This window comes from Lutra lutra, chromosome 8 (assembly GCF_902655055.1).
Source record: "Lutra lutra chromosome 8, mLutLut1.2, whole genome shotgun sequence".
NCBI lineage: Eukaryota > Metazoa > Chordata > Mammalia > Carnivora > Mustelidae > Lutra > Lutra lutra.
This window is the reverse complement of record NC_062285.1, coordinates 83473270-83497338: the sequence shown is the minus strand read 5'-3', so window position 1 is coordinate 83497338 and position 24069 is coordinate 83473270. Positions and strand designations below refer to the sequence as shown.

Sequence of the window (24069 nt, the reverse complement as noted above, 5' to 3'; positions counted from 1 at the left end):
AGGCAAGCCCTACTGTCTTTTGATTGCCATTTACATGGAACATCTTCTTCTGTCCTTTCACTTTCAGCCTATATGTGTCCTTAAATCTAAAGTGAGTCTCTTATAGGCAGCATCTTGTTTTTTTTATCCATTCAGCTATGCTATGCCTTTTGATTCTGGAGTTTAATCCATTTGCATTTAAGGTAACTAATGATAGGAAAGGACTTAACTATTGCCATTTCTTCCACTGTTTTCTATTCTTTTCCTCTCTTGCTGTCTTCTTTTGCATTTTGTTGACTATTTGTAATGACATACTTTTTTTTAAATTTTATTTTTTATTTTTTTAAAAGATTTTATTTATTTATTTGACAGAGAGAGATCACAAGTAGGCAGAGAGGCAAACAGAGAGAGAAAGGAGGAAGTAGGCTCTATGCGGAGCAGAAAGCCCAACATGGGGCTCGATTCCAGGACCCCGGGATCATGACCTGAGCGGAAGGCAGAGGCTTTAACCCACTGAGCCACCCAGCCGCCCCTTAATGACATACATTGATTCCTTTATTTTCTTTTGTGTATCTTCTATATGTAGGCATTTTCTTTGTGGTGACCATAGGCCTTATGTAAAGCATCTTATATTTTTAAAACACTCTTTGTTAAGCAGATAACAACTTCAGACACTTTAAAAAACTCTATTATTTTTTCTCCCCTTACCACACTTTATGTTATTGATATCACAAATTACGTCATTTTGTTTTACATATTTTTATAATTATAGCTTTTTAATACTTTGTCCTTTACTTTCTATACCACAGTTAAGAGTGGTTCATGCAGGGGCGCCTGGGTGGCTCAATGGGTTAAGCCTCTGCCTTCGGCTCAGGTCATGATCTCAGGGTCCTGGGATTGAGCCCCACATCAGGCTCTCTGCTCAGCAGGAAGCCTGCTTCCCCATCTCTCTCTCTGCCTGCGTCTCTGCCTGCTTGTGATCTCTCTGTGAAATAAATAAATAAAATCTTTAAAAAAAAAAAAGAGTAGTTCATGCACCATTACTAAAGTATTTTACTGTATTCTATATTTGTCTACATATTTACCCTGACCAGTGCCCTTTGTACTTTGGTATGCTTTTGTGCTTCTCTCTAGCTAGCATCTTTTTATTTCAACTTTGAAGACCACTGTTAGCCGTTCTTGTAAGTCAGGTCTCAGGTTTTGTTTCTCTGGGAAAGTATTTCTTTGTCCTTTATTTTTGAAAGACACTTTTGCCAGAGCAAATATTCTTGACTAGCAATTTTGTCTTTTAGAACTTTGAATATATCATCCCACTCCCTTCTGGCCTATAAGGGTTCTTTCTGCTGAGCAATCTGCTGATGAACTTACGAGGTCTTTCTTTTATGTGGTGGATCACTTTCTTCTAGCTGCTTTCAAAATTCTTTGTCTTTGACTTTTGATTATTTGATTATAATGTGTTTTAGTGTGCTCATCTTTGGGCTTATCTTAGGTTGGTTTGTGGAGCTTGAATCTGGGTGTCCCTTTTCCTTACATACAATTGAGAATTTCCCATCTATTATTTCTTTAGATAAGCTTTCCACCTCTTTTTCTTCTCCTCCTGGGACTCCCATAATGTGTGTATTTGTCTGGTGGATGGTGTCCTGGAAGTCCCCCAAGCTTTCTTTGCTCTTCTTAATTCTTCCTTCTTTTTGTTCCTTTGATTGGATAACTTCAAATGACCTGTCTTTGAGTTCGCTGATTCTTTCTTCTGCTTGATCAGGTCTACTCTTGAACCTTTATAAAGATTTTTTTTTTTAATTCAGTTATATGTGTGATTCTTTTTAATATTTTTTTCTCTTTGTTTATAATCTCATTTTGTTCATGCATCATTTTCCTGGTTTGTTGAGCATTTTTATGATGATTATTTTGAATTCTTCGTCAGGTAATTCATGTGTCTTGATTTATTTAACATTGGTTTTGGAGATTTATTTTATTGCTTTTGTTGAGCCATATATACTCTTTCTTTGTATCCCTAGTTACTTTGTACTGGAGTCTGTGCATTTGAAAAAAATATAGACTTTATAGATTGGTTTCATACAGAGAAAGAATGTCACCAGTCAGCACAACTAGAAACTCTGGGGCCTTTCAAACCTTTTCTCTTCTCTGGATTTGTGTGTGTAAATTCCTGATTAGAGAGGTTTTGCTTCTTACTTCAGAAGCTCATAATTTCTTGTTCCCCCTCGTATCTGTCTATGGCTCTTCAAGTTTGTTGGTGCTACTGTAAGCTCACCAGCTGTTTTTGTTTGTTGATTATTTTAGGATTTTATCAATTTATTTGAGAGCGAGAGAGAGAGAGCATGAGCAAGGGAGGGGCAGAGGGAGTAGCAGACTCCCCACTGAACAGGGAGCCTGATGGGGGGATCATGACCTGAGCTGAAGGCAGACTTAACCAACTTAACACTGAGCTTAACTGACTGAGCCAGCTGGGAGCCCTACCCCCAGCTGTTTTTGGTTCTCAGCTGTTCCCTGGTATCCTGAGTATGCCAGGTCCCATCCATGCTATGAATTAGGTAAGACAGAAACCAGTCCTTCAGGCTGCCACCCAAAAAGCTAGAACATTGGACACACACTCTGACTCTTTTTCTCCCCAAGTAAAAGCCAGAAGTTGAACACTTTTTCCTTTTCATTGTGCACTGAGATGGGAAATTTTCTTCCTGTTCATTTTGCACTGAGAATCCAGAAGTTGGATTTTTTGTTGTTGTTGTTATTCATTTGCACTGAGTTAAGAGTTTTTTTTTTCCTATTCATTTTGCACTGAGATAGCACAGTGGTAAGTGAATTTGTTTTAGTTCAAACTATTGATTTTGTTCTCAGAGGCCCCCATAGGCAACCATTCCATTCATCATTTATATTTAGGCAGGGCTAGCTTCTGTTCTTTTAGTCCCTTGGATAACCTCTTAAAAAGTCTGAATACTAGACATATGTTCCAGTCCTCTCTTTCCCACCCCAGGGAAAAGCTAGGAGTTGGGAGTTTTCTCCTGATCATACTACATTCTGTCAGGGAAGGAGTTCTGGAAAAGGAGTGTCACAAATTCTCCTGCTGATTTCTATGTGGCTCGTTTGCACTTGCCTGGAGTGCAAGAGCTTCTTGTTTCTGAATTCCTCACAAAGGGAATTGATCTGTGTATGGTTGAATTGGTGCTTCCATGGTGGAAGGAGAGTCTGGGGCTTTCTGCTGTACCATCTTGCAGATGTCACCCAACATAAATTTTTAAAGTAATTTTTAAAGCATACTTTATATAAGCAGATAAAACTTTATCATTAGACTTTTAACTGTAAAAATAATTGACCCATATAGAAAACTGGTCTCTTTATAGCTTTCAGCTTATTGAATCAATTTTTTTTTTAAGCTATAAAGCATTTTCTTTTTCCTGTTGGCTTACATATGCTGGAAAGAAATTGTGCCAAGTGAGAAGCTACAGAAGTATTCCAGTCAAAAAATTGTTTTTTCTCCTGGTCAACTGGAATGAAACGTAAGTTTAATCTTTATTTTGGCAATATCATTTATCTAATAAAAATCAAGGATTCCTTTTTTTTTTTTTTTTTTTAAAGTGGAAGGTGTGTTTGTTTTTTTTTAAATACTGCCAGTTGGTTTGATTCAGTGATGTGATAAATATGCTCATACTAATAGATAACTGACCATATACTTCAATAGATTAAAAGTCCATTTAGAAATCTAGACAAGCATCCAATCCACATTATCAAACTGATTAAAAAGGGGAATTGAAAAAAAAGAATAATTAATCATTCACAGACTGTGGATATAAGAGATACCCTCTATTTGGGGTTGAGAGAAGTAGATTCTAGGTATAACAATGAAGAAAAAATTGCCCAATAATATGTAATCTCCACCTTCCCATTAAAGCCAATTATAAATTTATTTAAACAGTCAAGTTTTTTTTTATAATAATTATCTATGCATGTGTAATTTACCATCTGATTTTGGTTGATTGGCTCCTACTTTCTCGTTTTATAGAGATTTATTAAATCAAAAAGAAAAAAAAGTACCTTCTTGACACAGTTCATTCCTTCTTGCTCTCCTCTGTCTCGTCCCTCCTCCTCAAGTCCTTACTTTACTCAGAATCTCAGGGTGTTCATAGGCCCCATCTATGGCTATTTCATGATTACTTCCACTTTTCCTTGCTGTTCCTATGACACTACTCCACTAGCTTTCAGTCATTTCTGTGGGGTCACCAGGGCTGCACTGATACCCGGTTTTCTTCCCACCTCAAACAGAAGAAAACTAATTTACGTCTCATCAGCACTTTACCAGATCTGGCTTCTTGGAAGATGATATGACTCCCCAATATTGGGCTTTTTCACTGGGAAATATGTGCTAAAATTTCTGGGACTCAGGATGGTGTTAGATGGCAGCACTTATCCTAATCTTAATATTACCACAATCAATGACATGTGGCCTTCAATTTTTACATACTCCATGGTTCCTTCTATACAAAGGCAATTCCTCCTTCCACTAGGACTATGACAACATTTATCTTCCCTTCCTTGATTAGGTTCTTAATTCCTTTGACCAAAGACCTGATCTTCAATTACAAAATCCTCTTCTATTGCACAGAATGAGTTCTGCTTGTAAAATTCATCAGTGGTTCCCCAATTCTCATAAGCTAAAATACAAATCCTGTGGTTTGGCCCCTATCCTGCACCTTATCTCTGAAGTTAGCCCCACTCCATGGCCCTGCACCCAGTCATTCTGTATCTGATCTGTTTACCCTAACCATAAACTGAGAGATCATGCCTCTGTTAAGGGTCCTCCATCTGTCAAGAGCACAGTAGCTTTACTGCCCATCATGGGACCACCTAATTATCTTTCAAAGTACTCTTTCACCTTCTCTGCAAACTCTTTTTTGTAGCATTAGAAATAATTGGACACTTCTCTATTGTTGGTTAATGTAAATATCAATCTATTCTCTTATGGTCCCTTACTGAATGTGTTTGCTTATATTTCTGTTTGCTTTTGCCAAATGACACAAAGATCTTTTGTTTTTGTTTTTGTCATTTTATTTTCTTTTTAAAATTTTTTATTCTGGCTATAGCAGCATTAGTAGTATCTGGTAGAGTAAGAATTCAGTATGTGTTCTTGGGCAAAGGAATAAATTTCATGTAATAAGAGATCCTTTAAAAACGTTATTAATCAGCTCAATGACTAAAATTATTCTTTTGACTTAATTAAAACTTACTCTTAGCTATTTAAAAAAATCAGACTAATTTTCAACTGATAGATATGTGCTATCATTTAATTCAAGAAAAAACCTACTAAATCTAAAGTTGGTTTTTAAAAAATCTCCACCCCCAAAAAATCTCTAAATAAATCAAAAGTCATTAGTGTTCTTGGAATAACTATACTATTTTTAATAGTTTAATAGTTTAATAACTACACTAATATTTTTCTTCTGCTCCTTCAGATCTGTACATGTGTTATCTTTACTGTGAACTTTTTACTTCCCCCAGTAGTGTTAGTGAACTCAACCTAGAATTATTTTCATTTTATCTCATTTCCATTAGAAAGAGTTATTTACTATTTTTCTAGGAGACTGTAGCATTCTTTATATATTTTATTAACATATATCTATTACACTATAATTGCTTATACATTTCATTACTAGAGTCTACACTTAAGGATTGAAATTTTGTTGTTTAATAATATATGACAGAGATTTTGACTACATATTTCAATCATCATAATATACCCCAAATTTATTATCTCATCTTAACAACAAAAATATGAAACAGGTATTGTCATCCTTTTTTAAAGATCAGAATATTGAGGCTTCTGAAGCTTAATTAACTTTCCCTAGGTCCTACAACGAGTAAATGACAGAACTAGTGCTCAGACCTACTCTCACTCCAAAGCTGATGTTTTTACTGTGATTTCTATACTATTTCTTAAAACATATAAAATCCTTGGCAGAGTATTTATATTCTATAAGTAGTTCTTGCATCTTAACTTAAAAAAAAAAATCTCCATTCTCTTATCAGCAGCCACCCCATTTTTATCCTCTGATTTAGGGCAAAATCCTTCCAGAGAGTTGTATCTATTCACTTTCTTCAGTTGTTTTTGTTGTTGTTGTTCCTGTGCTCTAAAATATGCTCGAATTAGGCTTTCATCACCTCTGCTTCACTGAAATTGCCCATTAGAGTCACTAGTGACCTGCGTGGTTAAATCTAATGTTGGTTTCTCAGTCTTCATCTTGCATGATCTATTTAGAAGCATTTGGCACTGTTGATTTCACCTTCTATCTTGAAATATGCTCTCCACTTGGCTGCCATATTCTTTTTGCTTTCCTTCTCCTGTACTGGACATTCCTTCTCTATTTTCTTTTTTTCCCCCAGACTGATCATGGTCTTAGCACTTACACCTCTTTTCTGTTGTATTTACTTTGCTCCTTTAGCTTTCTCTTATCGTCACATGGCTTTAAATGCCATCTATATGCCAGCTTCTCCAAAAAATTATATCACCAACCCAGGCATCAGTCACAAACTCCACACTTATGCATTCAACATGTCTAAAACAATACTCATAACTTTACATTCCAAGCTTGTTTCCATGGATAACCACCCTGGACGATCCTTTTCAGTTCCAGTTGTTCAAGTCGCATATTTATGGTGAATAACCTCTTAGATCCCATGTCCAGTAAATCCTACAGGCTCTCCCTTCAAAATATTTCCAGACTATTACTTCTTATCACTTTCATTAGTCTAGTCCCCCATTCTCTCTCCCCTGAATTACCATAGTTGCTATATAATGGTCTCCCTTCTTCTCTTGTACCTCTATAGTCCTTCTCACACAGTGGCTAAAGTGACTTCTTTTAAAATGTAAGCCAGGCTGTGTTATTATTCTGTTTAAAAATCCTGAAATGGCTCCCTGTTTCACATTACAGAAATCCTTATAATGGTTTATTGCTATACATCAGTATTAAAAGGAAAGTTCTAAACATATGAATTAATTAAATCTCCCATTTTCACTATGAAAAACTCACTCTGATCATAGGAAAACTATCTCATATAGAAAAAGAAAATATTTCAGAAAAATTTTGATGTTTATTCATTTTTCAACTGCAAAGCAAGGCAAATATATGGTTAAAACTTGAGGTCTGTGCCAGCTGCTTGCATAAAAAGCAGCAATTCACTTATTGATTTGTCCCTTAAGTATTTCCCTTCTTTTTTTTTTTTTTTTTGGTCTAAAAGTTCATTCCTTTGAATTTTTGATACCTATGTAGAAGTTAAAAAAAAAAAAAAAGATTTTCCAGAAGTGTGAGATTATTCTGGCTTTAAAACCCCGTATGTGTTCAAGAAATTAATTAATAACTTTTTAGAAAGCATGTCTTCTTAACCTAGAAGAATTTATTTTTATTAATAAAAATGACAAAATGGAGATTGACAGTAACTATTCACTGTAACCTATTAAATATTTTCATTCTTGATATGAAAGCTCACTAATAAGTGAAGATATATTTGAAGAAGCCAGACTCAATGAGAAAAAGAACACTCTAGATTATGTGAGGAATAAAGTGAAATTATAGCTTCCAATCTAGCATAGAAATATGAAAACCAAATAGAAAATCAATTACAAGTGAAGGAGAGAACATTCAAGAAATTATTATGCATTCCACAAGATCATCAACATTTTATGTTGAGTTTCAGAGCTTATTCCTGGCTGAGAAGTATGTCTACATTATCTTCAGTGGATGTTTTGAGTATGAAAGAATATGAAGGAAAAGAAAAACTTTTGAATATCTAAATGTAAAACAAATTAATTTTTTAATAGTCTAAACTTTGCTAATCTTGAAAAAATAGAGTTTCTTTACCATAGTCTTCCCTTTATTTCCCTTCCCTACTTTTAACTAGAATTAAATTTCATCTGTCTACAATGACTAATATAAATTACTACATTATTGATTGAATAATGAATGTATTGTTGATGTATTGCCACCATTTGCCACTTATTGTCTTATACAATGTTTGATCCATTATATTGATAAGGAAAAAATGAGGCTTACTTGTCATAGGGCCAATATTTGAATGTAAATATACCCAGATCCAAACTTCTGACTTGTCCTCTCTGCACAGCTTACATATTGACATCTCGGAGTTATTATCAATCAATTATATCTTGCCTTAAACTGCACATATTTCCCCAACCCAGTTTCCTCCTCATTTTATACTTCTGTATCAGTTAAAGTTATCTACTATAACATAATCTAGAAGGCTAGAATTCATCTTTAATTTTTCATTGTCCTATTCTACTAATATGCTGTTAGTCAAATATTAGTTATTCATTTTACCTCTAAAATAGGCCTTCTGTCTTCCCTCTTGTTAGCTGCTTTATTGCCACCCTGGATCTGGGGCTCTTTATCACAGGGAAGAGCATATTGAGGAAATGGGTGTGTACTTCCTCAAAATCAGTATGGTCACTAGGCTGAATTGATGCCTCATTATTTCTTGGCTGGGTACTGCCCAACCACTAAAAGAGGGTCACCAATGTCTTATTTGACTCCTTACGTAAGGACTTCTCTCTGATATCCAGATCAGACAGCCAACTCACTATGAGAAAATTACCTGAGGCCTCAGTCAGCACCTTCCAGTTGCACATTGGCTTTGGTCATCATCAGTCCTCCACTAATTACTTACTGCTTAAATAATTTGATGTCAAAATTCAACTGGGAATCACAAGGCCAGTGGATTCTGTTTATACTCCTCATACCTAATACCATCAGATATCATACAATATAAGCTGTCCCATTTGCTCTTCCAGTCACTTTTTTTCTTTTTCCCATCCCTTGATGAATCAGTTCCCATAAGTTCACTTATCTGCTAACCTCTGTTCAATTTTTCCATTTCTTCCTTGCATTTTCATTTTCTAGCAAACATATTGCCCCATCTAAGCTTCTTCATGTGTTTGATTTCCTTGTCTCATAAATAGATCTCTCCTAAATGCTATACATGTCTTGATATTCTTATAATAGAATCTGATCATTTCTGTATAACTGAGATGACTCCAAAAAGGAAAGAAAGGTACCTTCTCCCTGCCCTCCATTAGAGATCTCAGATCACACTTCCAACTTTCTGTCAAAGCTTTTTCTTATGTCACCCAGGTGTATCCCTCCTAGTCTTTATAGTATCATTTGTAACCTTCTAGACATTCTCTTTTATATACTGATGGATTCAGTGTCTGAATTCAAATTTTTCTCACCATGAACCATCCTGTGTTTATCCTTGGCCACTTTTTTTTGCCCAATATCTACAATCCATCCAGGGTCTGTATTTGGAGTTCCTTCACCTTGACCTATCCAGAAATTGGTGTGTCCATTACATTTTAGCAATCATCCCCCCATGCCTAGGGATCTCATCATTACCCAGAATGGTTCACATTGAAAATAGTAAACAGCTCTCTATACTTTTAGCTGTCTTGTTCAAATATTCCCTTTTGCCATTAAGGAAAAGCTCAAATTCCCTTGCCTGGCCTACAGAGTTCTTAAGCATTCTGGCAACTACCTACCTTTTTAATAACATCCTCTGTAAATTCCCCAATGAACTTGACCACATCCCTCGTTCTATCCATAAAGAGCTACTCACCATTTCTCAGCTACACTTAATCTCTCCATGCATAAATGACCTTACCTATGTACTTTTCTCTTCTTGGAACATTCTTTTCTGAATCTCCATCTAATTATAGCCAACTTACTCTTTAAGACACATTTCAAGTTATTTCCTTCCTTCCCCCATTCACTAAGACGATGTTAGTCATTCTTTCCTCTGTGTTTACAAAGAGTAAATTCATAAGTCATTATAAATTTTAAAAATAAGCTTACATGTCAAAATTGTAATTAAAGCAATCCCATTGATCGAATAACCAATCTCATTACTCTATGTATTTCTGCCATATTTCCGTTTTTACAAGATCAAACACAAAAGTTCAAAAGGATCCCTCAATTCAAAAAGTTGGTTATATCACATACCATTTTATTAAAAATATCTATGAAAGTATCATGGTAACTGGGTAGATAATCTACTTTTTTCTTTTATTTTAAGGATCAATTTTCCTCTTGAAATAAAGTCACTTCCAAGGGAATCCATGCTCACTATAAGATTGTTTGGGATTGTCTGTGCAACCAGTAATGCCAATTTATTGGCTTGGACTTGTCTTCCATTGTTTCCAAAAGAGTAAGTATATCATTTGTTCTTAATAAAGCTCTCATATCAATAAAAACCTCCTTGGAAATGACTATTTTGCAGTATATGGAATAATGAAAAAAAGATGACTTTTTATTCCAAAACTGAGGTAGCTCAATATAAATCATGACTATTGAAAGTGGAACTGAAAAGCAAAAATGTAGAAATGGCTTTAGAAAGAGGCCTCATGCTCAACTTGTCAACTGGGTCATTTATAATAAAAAAATATTGGCATGACCAATTTCAATTGCTTTTCCTTCTCTGACCAGCCAGTTTCTCTGGCATTAGTAATTCAGAATGACTTAGATCAATACAGTCATTTAGAAACAATGTGAGTCATGGAATTCTGGCTGAAGTAAAATTATACAGTGTAACTGGTCTGCTGATCTTTATTGCCAAGAAGAAAATATTTGGTAACTTTAAGATGAAATTTTTCAGGAAAGCAAACCAACTATGAGTTCAGATAGTCTGTCAGAACTAACGGCTATTGCAAAATTAACTGTTGACTTAACCATAAGGATTTGGAACGATTAATACTGAGAATATTTGGTAAAGTCAGTAACATGGTTTTCTGTGCTATTAAAGAAAGAATATTTCAAATAAATCAGCTTAGTTGTTTTTCATATGGTAGTACTTGCTATTATTGAATTTGGGTATTAAGGAGAGCACATATTGCATGGAGCACTGGGTGTGGTGCATGAACAATGAATCTTGGAACACTGAAAAAATAAAATTAAAAACAAAAATAAAAATAAAATGCAAAAAAAATACAGGACCTTCAAAAATTAGAATATGTATAGTTACTTTAATATTGTTATAAAGAATGTTTATAACATATAAAATGTAATAATAAAATAATAAAAACAATATAAAAATGCTAAGAAAATTCATCTGTTTTTGTTCCCAAATTTAGTCATTATAAATAAATTATAATAAAAACAATTGTGATAAATCTTTAAGATCATCTTTGTTGGATTAATTCTGATCTGGGGTGTGTGTGTGTGTGTGTGTTGCTCTATTACTTGTTTTCATGTACCCATTTCTACATGTATATATCTTGTTGACAGTAATATATTTATCTTTGTAGTAGCCATCATCTAACATTGTACCTCTTATAAATAGACAATCAGTGGAGGATTGTTTATTAAATTGAACTAGAAAAAAAATCAACCCTATAGGAGATTTAGGATAAAGTAAAATTTCAAAAGTCTATAAGAAATTCTATAATCCTGAGCTGCCTGGCTGGTTCAATCAGCAGAGCATATGACTTTTTTTTTTTTAAGATTTATTTATTTATTTGAGAGAGAGAGAGAGAGAGAGAAAACATGTGAGCAGGGAGGACTGGCAGAGGGAGAGAGAATCTCAAGCAGATTCCTCACTGAGCATGGAGGCCAAGGTGGGGCTCTATCTGATGACCACGAGATCATGACCTGAGCTGAAATCAAGAGTTGGATGCTTGGGCACCTGGGTGGCTCAGTGGTTAAAGCCTCTGCCTTCGGCTCAGGTCATGATCTCAGGGTCCTGGGATCGAGTCCTGCATCGGGCTCTCTGCTCTGCAGGGAGCCTGCCTCCTCCTGTCTCTCTCTGCCTGCCTCTCTGCCTACTTGTGATCTGTCTGTCAAATAAATAAAAAAAAAAAAATTTAAAAAAAAAAATTTAAAATAAATAAATAAATAAATAAATAAAAAAGAGTTGGATGCTTAACTGACTGAGCCATCCAGGTACCCCAAGCAGGTGACTCTTGATCCCAGAGTTGGTAGGTTCAAGCCCCATGTTCGGTATAAAGATTACTTTAAAATTAAAATTAAAAAAAAAAAGAAATAGTTTAGCCCTAAAAGGAATGCCTACTGCAGTTAGCAGATATATCAAAAATCTGATTTGTGGGCTAAGGACTTTGATTACTTTCTCACTAGGAGCAGCTCTGCAAAGTGCCCTTCCTTCTCTTGAGTGAGTTTCTCTAAAGTTTCGACTCCTATATTTGTAACATCTAGCATGTTTGTAGAATAAAAATTCTAGCTATTTTCTGAAAAAATTCAGTTCATTTTATTCCCTTCTATCATCTAATATATTACTTTGTGCAAAACATGCAATCAATAAACATTAAATATATAAGAAGTTTGGAATATATCTTTCTTTCAGATGAGATTGGGTGCGTTCAAGGTGGTATGGCCATAGACTATATCTGTCTTTCAGACTAATCTTCAAGACTTTTTTTCCTAGATAGTTATGATAGTAAAAACACTGCCTCCATGTTGTTTCCTCATGTATCACTTACCATTAGTAAACATTTTTATATGAGTGCTCATCTTTAGTAATGCCATCTGGGACTGATAGTAGATGGTGTTTTCCTAAGGGAAAGAGATTGAAATTGTGGATGATGAGACATCATATCAGAAAACAAAACTTACTTCAAAGAGCACTTTGATAAGCACTTATAAATATATTTCCAAAAGATCATTTCTCATAAAAACCAGAAAATCTGCTTCTCTCCTGGGCTAAACAATTAAAAAAAAATCCAGATCTTTTCAAGACATCAAAAATCCATCATGTAGGGCAATTAGGGAATGTGATTACTCCCACTGGGTTCATTGCTCTGAGTGACAGAGATTCTAACCCAATTTATTTGATGCCAATATTTCCAGAGCACAACAAAAAGTCACTTAATTTCATTTCCTATCATGGAATGACCCCTGTCCATAAACATTTCATATTAAATCTGTCATTCATTACAATTTGACTTGCCTATACCTAGCGATGTGAAGTTGTCAAGAACACTTATATCCTTATTCCAGCCTACACACAACCTGAAAATAGGCCGAATTAAAGGCTTCCTATCCCTTTGTCGTTTCCAAAGTGGTTTTCAGAAGAACCATGGGTGATTAAACTCAGATATATCGCTTATGGCTGCATCAGGAATGTCTACAAATAAAAATAAACTTCAACATTTTGAAGCACAGAAATTCACGTTCAGGTCTATAAAAAACATCCAAAGTACAAAGGCAAAAGTTGGCCCACAGAAGTTTTATAATCCTCTCTTTTGCAGATAGAACTTCCATTGCATTTATACCCACAATGCCTCCACACTGCAATAGAAAGGATTTTTCTCATCTCAACAGTTTCTGTGAGCTACCTTCCCTACTTAAATTCAAAACTAGTGTGGAGTTACTTAGGTTTCTAAATTGTGGTAAACTCTTTCAATACATAAGTCTTCAACATCGAACAATAGATTCCCCTGGGGAGATTTTAAAATAAATCCCAAACCCAAGTGTTCCCAAATATTCTGATTTAAGTGGTCTGCAGTGGGGTCCAGGTATCAGTATTCTCAAAGCTCTCTGGGAGTGTTAAAGACCAGAAAAATTAGAATCTTTTCAGATTTTCAAAAGAGACCCAAAACAAATCTTAATTTCAAAACAACTTGACTCCTCAGATTGTTGCCTATGTAGCCAACCCTGACCCCACTGTATCTTAGCATTTCAGATATATCCTCCAAATCAAATATAAAAAAAGTTGTGGGTGAGAATTCCTTATTGTCTACCCTTCCTATCAAGAGAGACCCACAGAATGCAAATAGTACAAATACCTCATTTACAGATGACGATCTCTATGATAAAGGAAGGTTAAGAGACTTTTCTATAAGTCACCAGACTAAAATAGAATAAGAACCAGAATGTAAGTTTGATTTCCCTCTACGTGTGTTACTACCTTAATCTGCCACCCTTCCTGCCCTTAGGTGTCACACTTTGCTCCACAAATGCATTGTGACAATCTCAACAACATACAAGAAGCTTCTGCCTCAGCTTTGCCTGCACTCTACTCTTGGGCATGAAACCTATTAGACCTATGATCAGCAAAATCCAAAGAGTTTTATAACATCAGATCCTATGGACATGCTGGCTGCCTGTATCTGGTGTCTTTTCTATTCTTGGGTCCAGGATGCCAAGCCATGATGCACATAACATCCTATAACTAAAAGTGACAATAATTATTTTATTCAAATCTTTTATTTCATAGCTATAGGACCAGGGGCCCAGAGAGGGTAAACCAGCATCTGTTCTGGTGCCACAGATTGGGGGTTGGCTTTTCTAGGTATAGGAATTTAAACAATATTGAAATCAAACAGATCCTTAAGGATATTCCAGAACCAGTATTTTGAAATGTTCTATTTAGCAGTGTGTCCCTTTTTCTAATGGCATCTAATTCAAAATCTCAGATTTTTCAAAATCTCAGAGCGTAAGAGTGATAACCAGTTTATGTGTTTTGTTGGGTGAGGAATGGGAGAAGGGGAGAATTTAAAATCCTGGCATCCAACCTATTTGCTGTCTCCTTACCACCTTTCTAAAGTGCACCTCCAACCATCAAGCCATATGAAAACAAACAGAAAACTTTGAAAACCACTGATTTTTTAAAAAATATTTTATTTATTTATTTGACAGACAGAGATCACAAGTAGGCAGAGAGGCAGACAGAGAGAGAGGAGGGGAAGCAGGCTCCCTGCTGAGCAGAGAGCCCGATGTGGGGCTCGATCCCAGGATCCTGGGACCATGACCTGAGCCGAAGGCAGAGGCTTAACCCACTGAGCCACCCAGGCGCCCCAAAAACCACTGATTTTATCCAAGAAGATCAAAGAAGTTAAACTTAGACTACATAATGACGATAGGATACAGATGTTCTGATAGAGTCTGGTGTTTTTTTTCTTCACAAAGGAAACTATTTCCCATTTCCTCTCTTTATTATGTAGTTAATTATTTGCTTAATGTTAAATTGATTTAATAAACCTTCTAAGAGTAGTAATATAAAAAGTACTTCGGTCCCCACTGGCCTGTGTATTAGAAGTTTCCATTTTCATCTTCTTTCTGAGATCACCATCTTAGATGTGTTCTCTTCACATCTTAATTCCACTAATCATCTTCATCATCACCATATTTTCTATTTACAGAAGTCTTTGGGAATTTATTAGATATTACAGATAATATATTAGAATATATTAGATATTAGAAATATCTGTTTGTAGAGATGTTTGCAATATCTCAAACGATGTTTAAGTACAATCCATTATCAGAAAGTAAATTAGCTGGGGCACCTGCATGGCTCAGTTGTTAAGGGTCTGCCTTTGGCTCGGGTCATGATCTCAGAGTCCTGAGCTGAGCAGGGAGCCTCTCTCTCTCTCTGCCTGCCTCTCTGCCTCCTTGTGATCTCTCTCTCTCTCTCTGTGTCAAATAAATAAATAAAATATTAAAATAAATAAAAAATAAAATCTTTAAAGGAAAGGTAAGTTAGCTAATATTAAGCATACAGAGAGCCCAAAGAATGGTGCCAAACATCCTTTTCCTCCTGAATTGCCTTGAAGTATGTGTTATATAAGCCTCACTTGGACAGCTAGGAGTTTAGTTTCAGTGTTCTCTATCGCTCGTTACATCTCTCCATTCACACACTTGATTCAGGTATTCTGACTTCGTTCTGCACAGTAGGCCTCAGGGTTAAGGCCATGGTAGCTGTTCATCCAGGCTTCATCCAAGGAGGGTAATGACAGATCCTGACAGTTACTCTTGAGTCCCTTCTTCCACTGTAGGAATGAGCTTAGGTCACTTAGATTTTCAAAATGAATTATGGCCAAGACATATAAGTATAGGAAGGTCATACGTATAATTCATCATACAACTTAGACGCGAAGAAAAATGCAATAAATAAATCACACTTTTCCTCATGAGCTCCCACCCTGTCACTATTAAGGAGAAAAAACTTCACATCAACCACAAAATATTAGTCAACTCAGTGATTTAAATAGTTGTTTTAGAAATACAAAACCATTCTTTTGGATAAAAACATTCAGTCACTCAGATAGCTTCCTGACACCCTGATTCTCTAAGAGAGTGTCTGGATTTACAGGATCAGAAAGGAACAGATGCTTTGGCCTGGGGACTTCTGATAGCCAAAACAAATGCATGCTTTAGGCTGGTGACTGCTTGTTACAGCTAGTGTAGCTCATGATTGGGGCTCTTCTCACTTGACTAGGGCTTACTGGCATCCTTTGAATGACTTGGGCTCTCTTAGGTACTATAGAGCCATCTGAGGTTTAATTGTGACTCCCAATTGACATCAGCTTGGTTGTTCAATCAGATGCTCTTATCACAGAAACCCCTTATCCCCACCACATAACCCCTTTTGAGGGACTGCTTATATAGATATTTTACCTATTTCTACATCTCATCCCTTCTATACAGAAACCAAAGAAGGCCTAATAAAGCTAAACTCGAGAGCTCCTTCTCTCTGTTTGCCATGTGGTCCCCACTTAAAGGTCATGACACAAGTATATCCAGGAGTGGCCCAAGATGTGATTTTCCTCCAGGATTTGAAGCATGGAGTGCTAAAGGAGCACCCTCTGCCTTGACCTGTGCTCATTTATCTAACACTTTTCTGTGTTTGCTTTCCAAAGGCAAAAAAGGGAGAAATTGGGATACCTATGTCTGTCATACTAATTCTGTTTTCTCTTTCTCTATCTTCCATTTCCCATAATCTCAAATTCCCAGAAAGTGGTGGCAATCCCCACCCAATATGCACATCCTCCTTCTTCATTCCTGTTAACCCTTAACCATGAATAGAATATTTTCTATAAATACTATGGGGAATATTAACATCTAAGTCCTCCAAATTTGGTGTTAGATGTGCTCCTTCTTCCTCTTGCATTCTGCCTGAAGCTAATCTAAAGCTTTTCCCATGCAGATGGATGCTTCAAACCATTTTGGGGAAGGTTCTATACTCTATAATGAAAAATAAATTAATAATTTTCTAATCTTTATGGCATTAAACTGACTCTTAGGTTGCTAATACCATCCCTTCTAGATTGTTATACCAAAAAACAAGGTTCACCAGCTGAAGGAGGTATGGAACAAAGGGAAAATGAAAATTCAAAATTCATTCTGCTAGAAGAATAATCCTGGGTCTTATAAAAATATCTGTCCAATAATATTTACAAATTATACTACCTTGGGCAGATACTTTCTAATAATATCTTTAGACATGGAAAATAAGCAAGCCCCAGAAAGCTAAAGGTTTAAAGAGAACTTTATTTGTTGGATTTTTTCTTCCTATTTTTCATAGTGTCTATTAAAGGGAATAATAGGATTTGATAGTTTTTTTGTTTTGTTTTGTTTTGTTTTTTTAGTTTGAAGTTTTTATTTAAATAGCAGTTAACATAGAGTGTAATGTTAGCTTCAGGAGTAGAATTTACTGATTCATCACTTAACAGACAATGCCCAGTGCTCATCACAGCAAGTGCACTCCTTAGTCCACATCACCCATTTAACCCATCACGCCACCTACCTCCCCTCAGCAACCCTCAGTTTGTTCTCTATAGTTAAGATTCTTTTATGGTTTGCCTCTTTCTCTTTCTTCCCCCCATGTTCATCTATTTTGTTTCTTAAATTCCGCATATGAGTGAAATCATGTGGTAGTTGTCTTTCTTGAACTGAATTATTTCAGTTAGCATAATACTCTCTTAACTCCATCCACATTGTTGTAAATGGCAAGATTTCATTCTTTTTTATGGTTGGGTAATATTCCACTGTGTGTATATATATCTACATATTTGTGTGTGTGTGTCTGTGTGTGTGTGTGTCTGTGTGTGTCTGTGTCTCTCTCACCTCTTCTTTATTCATGGGTGTTTGGGCTCTTTTCATAATTTGGCTACTATTGATAATGCTGTAAACATCAGGGTACAGGTATCTCTTTGAATTAGTATCTTTGTACCTTTTGTGTAAATACCTAGTAATGTGTTTCCTGGATTTTAGGGTCATTCTATTTTTAACTTTTTGAGGAAACTCCATACTGTTTTCCAGAGTGGCTGCACCAGTTTGCCTTCCTATCAATAGTGTAAGAACTTTCCCCTTTCTCCACATCCTTGCCAACATCTGTTGTTTCCGTGTTGTTAATTTTAGCCATTCTGACCAGGTGGCATCTCATTGTAGTTTTGATTTGTATTTCCCTGATGATGAGTGATATTGAGCATTATTTCATGTGTCTGTTAGCCATCTGGATGTCTTCTTCATGTCTTCCTTAGAAAAATGTCTATTCATGTCTTCTACCCATTTCTTTTTTTTTTTTTTTTACTTTTTATTTTTATTATCTATTTATAAAAATTCTTTTATTGACATATAATGTATTATTTGCCACAGGGGTACAGGTTTGTGAATCGTCAGGCTTACACACTTCACAGCACTTCTTCCCATTTCTTAACTGGATTATTTGTTTTTGGGTGTTGAGTTTGATAAGCTCTTCATAGATTTTGGATACAAACCCTTTGTCAGATATATCATTTGCAAAAATCTTCTTCCATTCCGTAGGCTGCCTTTTAGTTTTGTTGATTGTTTCCTTCACCATGCAGAAGCTTTTTATCTTGATGAAGTCTCAGTAGATGATTTTTGCCTTTGTTTCCCTTTGTTTGCCTCTGGTGATGTGTCTAGTGAGAAGGTGACATGGCCAAGATCAAAGAGGTTGCTGCCTGTGTTCTCCCCTAGGATTTTTATGGTTTCAAGTCTCACATTTAGGTCTTTCATTCATTTTGAATTCATTTTTGTGTATGGTGTAAGAAATGGTCCAGTTTCTTCTGCATGTTGCTTTCCAGTTTTCCCAACAGCATTTGTTGAAGAGACTGTGTTTTTGCCATTGGAAATTCTCTGCTTCTTTGTCGAGATTAGCTGACCATATAGTTGTGGGTCCATTTCTGGGTTTTTATTCTGTTCCATACAAATTTTAGGATTGTTTGTTCTAGCTTGTGAAAAATGCTGATAATGTTGATAGGGATGGCATTAAATATGTAGATTGCTTTGGGTATTATAAACATTTTAGCAATATTTGTTCTTCCAATCCAATCCATGAGCATGAAATGCTTTTCCATTTCTTCGTCATCTTCAGTTTCTTTCATAAGTGTTTTGTAGTTTTCAGAGTACAGATCTTTTGCCTTTTTGGTTAGGTTTATTCCTAGATATCTTATGGGTTTTGGTACAATTGTAAATGGGATTGATTTCATAATTTTTCTTTCACTGCTTAATTTTTGGTGTATAAAAATGCAACTGATTTCTGTACATTGATTTCGTATCCTGTAATTTTAATGAATTTGTATGTCGTTTCTGGCAATTTTTTTGGTGGAGTATTCCAGGTTTTCTACTTAGAATATCGTATCTTCTGCAAATTTTAACTTCTTCCTTGCCAATCTGGATGATTTTTATTTCTCTTTGTTGTCTGATTGCTGATGCTCAGACTTCCATTACTATGCTAAGCAACAGTGGTGAGAGTGGACATGCCTGTCTTGTTCCTGACTGCAGAGGAAAGCTCTCAGTTTTTCCCCATTGAGGATGATATTGAAGGTGGATCTTTTGTTTGTGGCCTTTATGATATTGAGGCATGTTTCTTCTATCCCTAGTTTGTGGAGGATTTTTATCAAGATCAGATGCTGTACTTTGTCAAATGCTTTTTTTGTATCTGTTGAGAGGATCATATGGCTCTTATCCTTTCTTTTATTAAAGTGGAATATCAGATTAATTTATTTAGATATATTGATTCACCCTTGCAACCCAGAAATAAATTCCACTTGATTGTGGTGAATAATTTTTTTAATGTACTATTGGATTCAGTTCACTAGTATCATCCATCTTGAGAATTTTTGCATCCATGTTCATCAGGGATATTGGCCTATAGTTCTCCTTTTAACAGGGTCTTTGTTTGGTTTTGAAATCAGGGTAATGTTGACCTCATAGAATGACTTTGGAAGTTTTCCTTCCATTTGTATTTTTTGGAATAGTTTGAGAATAGGTATTAACTCTTCTTTAAATGTTTGTTAAAATTGCCCGGTGAAGCCATTTGGCCCTGGACTTTTGTTTTTTGGGAGATTTTTGATTACTGATTCAGTTTATTTGCTGGTTATTGGCCTTTCCAAGTTTTCTATTTCTTCCTGGTTTAGTTTTGGTAATTATATGTTTCTAGGAATTTATCCGTTTCTTCCAGATTGCCCAATTTATTGACATCTAAATTTCATAATATTCTGGCTGTGTTTCTGTGGTGTTGGTTGTGATCTCTCCTCTCTCATTTGTGACTTTATTTATTTGAGTCCTTCCCCCCCTTTTTTATTTTTGATAAGTCTTCCTAGGAACCAGTTTATCAGTTTTATTAATTTTTTTCAAAGAACCAACTCCTGGCTTCATTGATCTGTTCTACTGATTTTGTTTGCTTCTATATCATTTATTTCTGTTCTAATGTTTATTAATTCCCTTCTTCTGCTAGCTTTAGGCTTCATTTGTTGTTCTTTTCTTAACTCCTTTAGATATAAGATTAGGTTATATTTGAGATGTTTCTTGCTTCTTGAGATAGGCCTGTATTGCTATATACTTTCCTCTTAGGACCACTTTTGCTGCATCCCAAAGTTTCAGACTATTGTGCTTTCATTTTCATCCATTTCCATCTACTTTTAAATTTCTTCTTTAATTTCCTGGTTGACTCATTGTCGCGGCCGGCGCAACAAATTGACCAGGAAAACGTGAGGGTTAAGAGGATGGTAAAAAGAAATTAAGAGACAAAGAGATGGGGGCAGGAGGGACACTGAAGATGATGTCCAACAGTGCCGATTTTATTCCACATCTTACAAGCATTTATAAGGCAGACCAGAATAGGAGGAGTAATACATCAGTACCTAGTCAGATGACCGCAAGTTTCTATAACCAGTTTACATTAACCACAAGCAAAACTCATGATACCAGGTAGTCTCAGCTAATGCCATTAGCAAGACAATCAACCAGGGAGTGGGTTATGGGAGGTACAGGAACAACAAGGACCAACTAAGAATTCATGACCCTGACCACATTGTTCCCTTCTGTAGGGAGAGTGTGTGGGAAGTCACGTGGGCGAGCGCACAACACATAGCACAGACCCTTTTCTCAGTGTTACTCAACTTTCCCGTCCTTAACCTTGTCAAGGTGTCCGGACTTTGAAGGAGACACAAGTCAGGGCCTGGTTTGATCCTCGACTCCAATCATGTCATAGCCTCCAATAACTCATTCATTCTTTAGTAGAATGTTCTTTAACTTCCATGTATTTATGGTCTTTCCAAATTTTTTCTTGTGGCTGACTGCAAGTTTCATAACCTTGTGGCTGGAAAATATGCATGGTATTATCTCAATCTTTTTATACTTCTTGATGCCTGACTTGTGACTCAGTAGTTGATCTTTTCTGGTGAATGTTCCCTGTGCCCTTGAGAGAATGTGTATTCTGCTGCTTTAGGATGAAATGTTCTGAATATATCTGTTAAGTCCTTCTGGCGAGTGTGTCATTCAAACCCATGGTTTCCTTGTTGATTTTATGTTTAGATGATCTGTCCATTGATGTAAGTGGGATGTTAAAGTCCCCTGCTATTATTGTATTATTATCAGTGAGTTCCATTATGTTTGTTATTAATTGTTTTATGTATTTGGGTCCTCCCAATTTGGGGGCAAAAATATTTGCAATTGTTAAATCTCCTTGTTGGATAGATTCCTTTATTTTGATACAGGGCCCTTCTTCATCTTTTATTACAGTCTTTGGTTTAAAATCTAGTCTGTCTCATATAAGTATTTGCTACTCTGGTTTTCTTTTTACGTCCATTTGCATGATAAAATATTTCCCCATCCCCTTACTTTCAATCTTCAGGTGTGTTTAGGTCTAAAATGAGTTTCTTGTAAACAACCTATATGTGGGTCTTGTTTTTTGATCCATTCTGATAGCCTTTGTCTTTTGATGAAACATTTAGTTCATATATATTCAGAGTAATTATTGATAAATATCAATTTAGTGCCATTTTATTGTTTATTTTATTGTTTATGGAGATCTTCTTTATTCCTTTTTAGTCTTTTTCCCACTCAAAGAGTCCCCTTTAATATTTCTTGCAGGACTGGGTTGGTAGACAGAAACTCCTTTAGCTTTTGTTTGTCTGGGAAACTATGTCTCCTTCTATTCTGAATGACAGCCCTGCAGATAGAGTATTCTTGGTTGCAGATTTATTCCATTCAGTACATTGAATATATCATGCCACTTTTTTCTGGCCTACCAAATTTCTATGGATAGTTCTTCTGCTAACTTTATTTCTCTTAACTTGTAAGTTAGGAATTCTTTTGTCTTGCTGCTTTTAGGATATTTTCCTTATCTCTATATTTTGCTAATTCAACCACAATATGTCTTGTTGTTGGCCTGCTTTTGTTGATTTTGATGAGAGTTCTCTGTGCTTCCTGGATTTGGAAGTCTGTTTCCTTCCCCAGATTAGGAAAGTTTTCAGTTATAGTTTCCTCAAATAAACCTTCTGCCCCCCTTTTTCTCTTCTTCCTCTTCTGGGACTCCTATGATATGAATGTTAATAAATTTTATGGACTTACTGATTTCCCTAAATCTACTTCCATGATCCAATATTTTTTTTCCTTCTTTTGATCACCTTCATTATTTTTCATAATTCTGTCTTCTTTATCATTTATTCATTCCTCTGATTCTTCCATCCTCATGGTCATTGCATCTACTTGGTTTCAAATCTTGGTTATCACATTTTTCATTTTGACCTGGTTCATTTTAAGCTCTTTTATTTCTGCAGTAAGGGACTTCCTGGTATCTTCTATGCTTTTCTCAAGCCCAGCTATTTCCCTTATAATTGTTGCTTTAAATTCTGGATCGGGTATATTATTTATAATTTGTTTTGATTTGATCCCTGGCCATGACCTTTACTTGTTCTTTCTTTTGGGATGAATTTTTCTCTCTTGGTATTTTGTCCAGGTCTCTGTCGTCTTCTCTATGTTAGGAAAGCCTACTATGTTTCCTGCTCCTGAGAGTAATGGCTTTATGACGAAGTCATATAACATTCAAGGCCTGGAGCTTCAGGAAGTGTCTCTGGTGTATGCTGCATACACTCTGTTGTTGTGTTGTGGCTGCTGTATCCCTCAGGTCAATCTTCTTCAGGGTTTCTTCTTGCCTGTAGTGGAGAGTGTTTGGACCTTGGCCAGAGTGTGGTTTCCCTTAGAGCTGAAGTGTTGCAGAACTCCGTGGTCAGTAGACATGGTGCATGAAGGGATTTGTGTTGTCCTTCAGGTGGAGGGGCCTGCTGCACTGTTCCTTAGGCACATTTGCTGGAGAAAAGCAATACCAGCTGAGCACAGTGGGGGCAGGGCTTAGGTTTAGGCCACCAGTGTTGGTGCTGTGCTGTTTATTGAAGTTGATATATGCTGAGGGGTGGGGGAGGGAAATGGCTGCCCCTTTGTCCCCACAGAGGGGAGTTCATGCTTGTTGTTATCAGGAAGCCCTCCTAGAAGAGTGAATAATTTCCTTTCTTGCATCATAGGTGTTTTCAGATCACTGTTTTCATTCTATCTGTATCTGGGTTACTTGCCTGCCTGGAGCAGCACAATGCACTTTGGGTTTTAGCCCAGCCAGGCCAGCTGAGTTTTAGAACTGCAATCTTTAAGGGTACCTGGGTGACATAGTTAAGTATCTGATTCTTGACCTCAGCTTAGGTCTTGATCTCAGGATTGTGAGTTCAAGCCCCATTTGGAGTGTACTTAAAAATCAATCAATCAATCAACCAATCTCCAAACTTTAGGGACCTGCTGTGGCAGGGATATGCACTGGTCTTCTGGGGGAGGATCTCGCTGCACTGGTATTGGTGCAGGTTTGACCCAGAAGGGCAATTGCACAAGAGTATGGGAGTGTGGGGTTTGGAGCAAAGTGCACTAAAGAGCCAGTGTCCAGGTTAGCAGTCCTCAGCAGGTGTCTGCATCTATGCTGAGGTTTGGGGGGTGGGAAATGGCACCCACCAGCTTCTTTGTCCCCAGAAAGGCATTGCCTCCAAGAAGGGGGAAC

At 36.2% G+C, this 24069-nt stretch overlaps 1 protein-coding gene across 1 annotated transcript in view; it reads left to right on the top strand.

Moving 5' to 3' along the window:
* Nucleotides 1–24069, top strand: part of PIK3C2G (phosphatidylinositol-4-phosphate 3-kinase catalytic subunit type 2 gamma) — a 353953-nt gene that overhangs the window by 98781 nt on the left and 231103 nt on the right. Inside the window, exons 12-13 of the mRNA XM_047741193.1 lie at nt 3369–3491; nt 10069–10200. Coding sequence (XP_047597149.1) covers nt 3369–3491; nt 10069–10200 — 255 coding nt within the window. The remainder of the gene's footprint in view (nt 1–3368; nt 3492–10068; nt 10201–24069) is intronic.